This window comes from Ascaphus truei, chromosome 7 (genome assembly GCF_040206685.1).
Source record: "Ascaphus truei isolate aAscTru1 chromosome 7, aAscTru1.hap1, whole genome shotgun sequence".
NCBI classification, from domain to species: domain Eukaryota; kingdom Metazoa; phylum Chordata; class Amphibia; order Anura; family Ascaphidae; genus Ascaphus; species Ascaphus truei.
Window position 1 is genome coordinate 76,744,824 of NC_134489.1, and position 8,835 is coordinate 76,753,658.

General features: G+C 38.1%; 1 protein-coding gene across 1 annotated transcript in view; it reads right to left on the reverse strand.

The window, feature by feature from the left end:
* KLHL41 (kelch like family member 41) overlaps window positions 1-7,279 on the reverse strand; it is an 8,234-nt gene extending 955 nt beyond the window's left edge. The window contains exons 1-5 of the mRNA XM_075609131.1: window positions 6,088-7,279; window positions 5,214-5,371; window positions 5,024-5,131; window positions 3,271-3,456; window positions 1,874-2,020 (exon numbers count right to left, since the gene is read on the reverse strand). Of these exons, the coding sequence (XP_075465246.1) occupies window positions 1,874-2,020; window positions 3,271-3,456; window positions 5,024-5,131; window positions 5,214-5,371; window positions 6,088-7,191 (1,703 nt within the window). The 5' untranslated portion in view covers window positions 7,192-7,279. The remainder of the gene's footprint in view (window positions 1-1,873; window positions 2,021-3,270; window positions 3,457-5,023; window positions 5,132-5,213; window positions 5,372-6,087) is intronic.
* Window positions 7,280-8,835: the final 1,556 nt, after the last annotated feature.

The window sequence follows — 8,835 nt, forward strand, 5'->3', positions numbered from 1 at the left end:
TGGAGAATTGCGTGTATAGCCAGGGGAGGGGGGAGATGGCCAGATTGAGTGATAGGGAAGGGGGGAGAGTGAAAGACAGGTGGGAAAGGGGAGGGCTCTCAAGGTCACTGTGTCGGAGGATGGGGGGGCTGCAGACACTAAAGGGGGACCCGGTAGATATATAATCTCGTCTGAGGATCACTGTAGTACCATTTAGACTGCTCTGGGGAGAGCTTCATTTTAACCACAAGAACAGTTAATATTTTAAACGCTTGTATCTCCTGAATGGAGCATAAAATGTAAAAAAATAATAAAAACCGTGTTGAAAAGGGCAAGAAGAGAGCTTTAAAAAAAAAAAAAAAAAAAAAAAAAGTTGATGCAAAAAAAACCTGCAGATTGACGCTTTCACGCTTTCATTGCCTTGGCTCCTCCGGTACAGTGGGGTCACATGATTGCGGGGGCCAATTTTCAGGAAACGGAAACATGGGCATTAAGGTTGGGAGTTGGGGTTAGCGGGTGTAAATGTTGGGACTAAATAATGTTTTTAGATCTCCATTCTATAAAAATCTAGTTATCAGTTTATATTTGCAGTATTCATGTACAAAAAGTCCTGGCTGAGCCCAATTCCAGTGAGGAACAAACTATGGTGCAATCTCAAAATATTTGTGAAAATTGTATCCATGATTCCTAATCACTTTCCATAACTTATATATAATGTGTGGCTGAAACCTATTCCAACTTCACATTGCAACGCCAGTAAAACCAGCCTCACACTGAGCAGAATCAAAAGGTTGAAACAGCTGTCTCTGTGAGTAGGTGTTACTGGCTATGCACGTCTTTGACCCAGGCTGTGCTGAAAAGCTGTGTAATACGGCAGGCATACGCTTATAATGGTCTATATTAAAATTGATAAGAAGTAAAAGGTGACACTGTGCTCATTTGCATGTCATTTCCCAGAGTCCATAGCTGCAGTGGAAGGATTTTATGCTAAGAGATAATGGGGAAAGGCAGGGTTGCAGATCTGTCTAAGACATGTGAATGTGCTCACAAGTGATGATTTCATTTGCTAATCCCTTTTCCAGAAACCTATTTTCACATACTCCGCGGTACAAATGTCACTGTTAATAAATGTACAGTAGCGTTAACATAGCAGTTGTAAACTGCCTTACTATCAAACTATAAATAATACAAAAAGAGGGTTTAAAAAAAAAAAAGGAACTCTCTCCTGATAAGATTGTTAGAAGAATGTGTGCCACCCCTATTAAGCAATGGTAAGCTACGCTAATAGTGCCACCGACGTCAGGCTACGGTCACTGGAAAAATCAAATTGAGATGACTTCCAGCGATCGCGACCAAGCTGTCGCGCCGCGCTTACTATAAGCGCACGAGACGGCGGCAATGCATTTGTTTTGACGCGCCGTCCCGGCACTATAAGCGCAGCCTAAGAACTAGATGGGTAAACAGATTATGTTTTACATTGTGAACTTTGTACAATAATATTTTATGCAAAACACACAGGGAATTGTAACTATTCTATTACAATACTTGGACAATCTTTTAGGGGCCAAATGGGATCTCCATGTCAAGTGGTCCTTGATTTGTTTTCCCATAGGTTACCCTTTTACATGGGGAATACACAATGTACATCTTCAATCTAGAAGTGTTAGTAAAGCAAGATTCACTCCAGCACGTGTCTCTTGTGTTCACTGCAAACCCATCAAAGGTTCATGCAGTATAGCAACTGTTAAAATGAGTTTCGGGCCATATCTAGAATCTGAGGGATGTCCTGTAGACACAACAGAAGTTCTTGGGAGAAAAACTAGCTAAACAAAAACAACAAAGTTTCACTTTTACCAGTATCTGCCTGGAGGTTTGTAAAAGTTGTTAAACTTACTTCCACACGTCAGTGACTTCAGAAGGTGCGAATTCCTGTGTTTCTAGTTGAATCATAGCAAATCCTCCGATTGCATATAAGGACCCACCTAAACTGATCATGTTAATGGAACTCCTTTCCTGCGGAAATTCAGGAATTGCCTCCCACCTTGAAAAAAAATACACAAAAACACAAATATACAGAAGCTTTATTTGGAAATCATCCTAGTAATTATATATGTGCAAGGAAATTAGCCCCTGAGGAAGACTTTACAGTGGAAACACGTGTTGGGTGATATCAGTGACCACTAAAGGAGCCCATGTTGATGACATCTGGAGTGGAGGACAACTTTAATCAGCCCAGTACCTGCTGTGACGGCCGTGGAGCGGATGCTGTGTGCTGTGAATATTTTGTCTGACCCTGTGACCCAGTGTGGTCTGAATGCTCTCAAACAAAGGCACTTATGTAAGTGGAATACTTTGTGTTTTTAACATTAAAAACAGTACTATACTATTTTGCTTTTCCCCTCTTTTTGTATATGGAATTTCCCCCTCTCTATGTGGATCTGGAGTACCTGTCTGGAGACATAAGTTGGTAACTTTGAATAACCACAACACTCTGATTTCACGTTAAACACGTGAGTGCAAATTTTATAGAACTTCCAGCATTGAAGCTAATTTGCTGAAGTAGACAATATTGCACTATTTGGTGTTTTTACTCTCTCTTACGTGTCCTGATGTGATTTGCGCACCTGTTTCTCCTTCGTTTAGTAATTATATATAAAGCCAAATGCACAGAGATTAGAACATATGAGAAACTCCTTTTAGTACTTGATACCTCAGATTTTACCCAAACCTAAAAACATACATCTTGTATATACTGTATTTAAGTTCAGCAGATTGCTTCATGTATTGCACACAACTGACGGAGAGACTAATTGTCACAAAAATTTAATAGCTGTGATTTTGATGTATTTAACTATAAAGAACTACAAAAAATCCACATCCTTCTAGGGGACAGGGGTGGCCAACTCCACTCCTCAAGAGCAACCAAAATGTCAGGTTTTCAGGATCTCTCTGCTTCAGCACAGTCGTTGACTGAGCCACTGATTGAGCCACCTGTGCTGAAGCCGGGATATCCTGGAAACCTGACCTGTTGATGCCCCTTCAGGGCTGGAGTTGGCAACTCCTGCTCTAGGACCTATAAAAGTATATAAAGTCTTCACCACTGAGCATTCTAGTGAGATTTGTTTCCTTTATTGCACTTTGATGATCCATTTCTTAAACATAATCATCTTCTAAGATACCATTGCTTTACTGGCATGCCGTACTGTAGATGTACTGTACTGCTCAATGTTCTGCAGATCTAGGCATCTGTGAAATGTGTACAAACCTTCAACAAAACTCAAGTACACTTACTTGTTACTGGCAATATCATAAGCTTCAACTGATGCAGTCAGACCTTCTTCTGTGACACCACCAGCTGCAAAGATCTTTCCATTGTGCACAGCCACCCCGAACATTGACCGAGCCGTTCTCATGGGAGGGAGGTCCTTCCAGTCTCCCTTTTTCGGGTTGAATACAAACATTCTACCAGTACATTTCCTGCAATTAAAAAAAAAAGGGACTTGTAACATCTCGGATTAAACATTATAGACGGTAAGTGGAATCATTGCTTCTCATTGTCTTCTCCAACCAACATGACAACTACTTATATGATTTGTAAGTGAACAAATTAATTGTGTAGACACTAACACATTTTGCAGATATGACCCGTCTTAATAATAATAATATTATATACTAGCAATAATGTTCATGCTGGCCCAGTAACACAAATCACAGCCTGTATAGAATCCAGTTTAACCAATAATCAGTATATATTTTAAAACCAATAATCCGTATATATTTTAAAACCAATAATCAGTATATATTTTAAAACCAATAATCGGTATATATTTTAAAACCAATAATCATATATTTTAAAAAACCAATAATCAGTATATATTTTAAAACTGCATTTAGTTTACCAACTAGAAAGAACCGACTGCTCAGGATAATAGTGCAGTAGTATAGAGGGTTCCCTGCTACCGAGATATATAATCAAAGATAGCACATCAAGAGAGGGGAACAAGAACCCAAGTAAATCTCTAATAGCACACACACCAAGGGAAATATGTGTTAGGATGAATGAAGGTGCTTAATACTTAACACTTTTTCACTGTTGCCTTATTTTTAATTAAGTATTAAGCACATTCATTCATCAAAACACATATTTACCGTTGGTGTGCATGCTATTAGAGATTTACTTGGGTTCTTGTTCCCCTCTCTTGATGTGCATATAGTTTACTACATATTATACATTTGAAATAGTTCAATTACACATGTAATATGTGTCCCTAGCTAAATCAGTTGCACACCCTTTGTACTGTATATTTAGTTTCAAATACCAGAAGCTATTTCATATCAATGACACTGCCCACTAATACATGTATGTTCCAAACAAGACAATCAACATTTATTTCAATGATTTGTATTGGTGTGTGCTGTACATTGCTGATGTGTGTCCTAATCTGCTTCAGTTCTGAGACTTTACATAAGCTAACACACTGATATAAAAGGACATGACGTATCCTCGGGAATTCAAAGCTCTTGACAGGTGCCGTAAACCAAATCCAGTTTGACTGACTTCACCAGGTTCTTATTAGACAGAATTCTCATGAACCTCTACATACGGTAGGTCTGGTTCGGTGTGTTAGCCAATGTAACACAAGAAAGGTGTAAAGGAATAATATAATAATAATAATAACACACACACACGCGTGTGTATTAATGGTGGACACTGACTCCTGTTTTGGTTCTAAAACTATTTTGTTTTTCAGCGGATTGGTTTTGGATTATTTTTTCAAAATGTGGACAAACTTTTCGAAAATTTGTGGGCATTTAAAAAAGTTTGACCATTTAATGAAAAAAAAAACACAAAAGAGAATAAAACACTTTTTTTTTGTTCGAATTCAAAAGTTTATTATTCAAAACTCGCAAATATGCGCATCCTTGATGTGTGTGTGTGTATATATATGTATATATTTTTGGAGGTGGGAGAGAGAAGAGAGCTAAGTAGAGCATCCAGACACAGGTCTACATAATGTATAGTGTATACAGATACTGTACTTACTTGTCATCAGTTTTTCCTCCAAGGCAATAGATCAGCCCATTGTGTGACGCTACAGCATGCCCATAGGCCTTGACTGGGAGTTTTTTCACATCTTTCCAAGCCACGGCTCTAAATGGAGATAGTTAGACTTAGTGCCATTTCGTGAAATATGCCAAATGGTGAGAGGCATTGAAACCATACACAAACATACTTAGAATCATAACAGAACACCGAATCCAGTGACTCTTCAGACTGCAGATCCTTGCCAGCAATGGCATAGATATTGTTATCTGCTTCTGCCAGGCCAAAAAGGCATCTGGCGGAGGGGAGTGGTGGGAGTCCAATCCAGTCACCAGCAATACTGTCAAGCTGAAAAGCAGGAGTGCGAGAATGTCAGCAATGATCAAATGCCACGTTTTAATCAAAGTAATTACCCTGATAACTGCATAATCATTTATGTGGTATTCCACCAGCATGGAGAAGGTTACACATACTGTAAGCAAGGTTACTTTCATTAGCAAAGAATGAATGGTAGTAACCCACACTACTGCAAAGCATGAGCGTATACTGCCTATTAAGCTTCCATTAGTATGTTGTAACTTCACCTTGTATACTTATGACATTTTATGCACATTTTTATGTTTGGTACCTTAACCAATTACTGTTCATTTCCCATAAGAAATTATAAACACAAGAATACGAGTTTAAGAAACATTTGAAACACTACTTTATTGTTCAATTAAATAAGCTGATGGAACTCAATTCAGATACAAATCCCAGTCTATAAAACTATAAAAATATGAGAACTTATATAAATATTCTTCTGTTTTTCCAATTTACAAAACATGTTCTGAAAATGAAAGCCTATGTTTATTTGCTTAGGAAGTTATAATAAATAATATTAATTTAATTCTATGGTTGCAAAGTGTTAAATTAATTTAGTTTATACAAAAGGTGCAAGTCTTCAATAATAGTATAATTGCTTGAGTAAACTGCGGTAGATTCCATGCCCACATATATGAGAGTACCAGTAATTTAGTACAATATATAAGGTCATCAAAGTAAGAAGGGGAAAGAAAACATACCTGGAAGAAATATGACTGTAAGGGTTGATCTTTGTCTTCTTCATCCACATACAATCCTCCAATTACATAGACTTGGTTTGATGTGCTCACTACGCTGGAATGATTTCTTGGAATCTGCTCAGACAATGCTACCAAGTAGCATTCGTTTTCAAGAGGATCGTAGGCCACGGTAGCTGTGTCACTAACCAAAAGGACCATATCTTTGACAAACATACCATGCCTGGGAATGTCATTCATGTATCCAGGAAGCAAATCTTCATCCTCATCATCTACTGCTTCATCACCTGATTTTTCTTTGCTCTTGGTAGGCTCAGGCAGTTTGCCAGCATAGGCATCCTTAATAATATTAACCTTTTTAAGTACATCAGGAATACCTTTAATTAGGTTATCCTTTTCAACATGTTCTTTGAAGTATTTTTCAGGCATCAAGCGAAACCGAATGCAGTCAAAGACATCTCCTAGAATCTTCACTTTGTTCTCACTGTCTGTTCTGGCCCATTTCATTACAGCCTCAAACACGATTTCTTCCTTCTCTACGTTTACGGCATCACTGGAAATTACTGCTATAAGCTCATGTGGAGCAAGCTGCAGGAAATCATCTTCTTTGCAGATCTGCTCAAATCGATCAGAAATGTAATCACGAGCCGTTATTGCGAGTCTTGGGCAGTCCAGAAGAAGACCCAATCTAAAGATGGCCAAACAATTTGTAAGAGAGAGTTTCCTCTGAAGATAAGTGACACACACAGTGAAAACAGATGGGATTTGGAAGCGACTGGCCAAAGCAAATATATCCTGCACATTAGCATCATTAAGATCAATATCAGCAGAGTATAGATATTTAAGGATGGCTTCCATTATATTTGGGTCAACATTATCTAACTCCACATTTTGTTTCTTCTCTTCGCTTTCTTCAGATAAAAAGAACTCCCGGAAATAGGGACTACAAGCTGCAAGGATTAATCTGTGACAAGGAATACTCTTGTCCCCAGCCTTCAAAAAGCAGTCAACAAACTTTTTTTCATCAAGTAGCTCTTTCAGACCATCTAGGAGGAGAGTTGACTGGTAAAGTCGAAGTTCTTCTTTGAGTTCCCTAGTGGGATCCATTTTTTTTGGAAGAGCAGGGGTTGAGGGAGAAGTGAAAAGGCCTTAGCTGCTGTCCGCTTCCGAGGCAAGCTGTAAAAAGGCTGATCTGTGAACTCTGCCAAGCATAAAGCCTCTGCAATTTAAGCCTGCCAGCTAAATATAGGTACAGGGTCTTACAATATGGAATTTAGGTTGGCCAAATTGGAAAGAGGAATTGCTCCTGCAGCTGTCACAGACTGAAAGAAGCAACTGTAGATTATGGTTACTAGGGGGATATCTTTGTAACAGTGCCTATAACCAAAGGAGAAAAAAAAAGAATATATGCAGAAATGCAACATTTAAAGGTTTCATGTAAGGACATACCAGGCACTATACTAATCTTTATAACATTTTTGACATTTTAAAGAAATGTGTCCTGTCATACAGTATAAAGTATAATGTCGGTGCAGTCCAGTCGGTGTGTCATTCTAAAGGTCTTCTACTCAGAACATTTTGTGGAAAAGTATGTACATAATAAATTCAAGATAAAGAAAATACACAGTCCCATCGGTGTTACACTACTTCACAAGTATAGCCTACAATGTAACTGGAACATAAATTGTAATCTAAACATAAAAATAGCAAATGATCCTTTGCTGTGAATTATGTCTCTAGAGCAGGGGTGCTCAACTCCAGTCTTCAAGCCCCCACCACAACAGGTCTGGTTTTCAGGCTATCCTAGCTTCAGCACAGGTAGCTCAGAGGCTTAGTCGATGACTGAGCCTGTGATTGAGCTACCTGTGCTGAAGCAGTGACTCATTGGGCCACCTGTGCCGAAGCAGGGATATCCTGAAAACCTGACCTGTTGAGGGAGGCTTGATGATTGGGAGCACCCGTGCTCTAGAGCAATAAAAACGAATTGAGTGTGTGTGCATACCAACATCTATATAGATATACACTCACACACCATATTGTGTACATATACATAAATACAGTTGTCTTCACGCTTATATTTGCTTTATGTAAAGTGTGCAAGATATTCATGTCAAAACATTAATACTATCAAGACAAGAGGACATTATATCCGAACCCAACGTCTGTACTATGTGTCTGTTTAAAGTTATGTTTTGTACATTCTGTTAGTTAATTGTTTAATTTAAAAATGGTGTATTTTTGTATTAAGTTTGAGCATCTGATTTATACCTTTTTACTTGTATATATTTTTTCTTTTAAGTATAATTTAAACATGGAAATTTGTAAAGATGTGTTGAAATCTGTCATGTTTACCAGCAATGTTAGATAATCAATAAAAAGAACAATGTAAAGGAAAAAAAAAACATTAATACAAGAACTGGTATAATATATTTCTATGGTAAGGTACAACTTGAAAAGGAGTAAACTCAGTAAAGAAAGTTCTGTGCAAGTTAAATGTCATGTTTCTTGGCAGCACGTTACAATGATAATCTGGTTTCTATAATTAACTGCTGCAAGATTGCGGAAACAAAAGGGGTCCAGGTTCAGCACAATAAAACATGGTTCCTTTTGCACACACAAAAAGAATCAGGACTGTGAAATGCAATTAGTTGTTTCTACAAGCCATAAACCAAAACCAATTTCTGGAAATATCTAGAAACGCAATGTCACACTTGATGCTATACCAGAAATAGTGGTACACTCAGCTGCTAA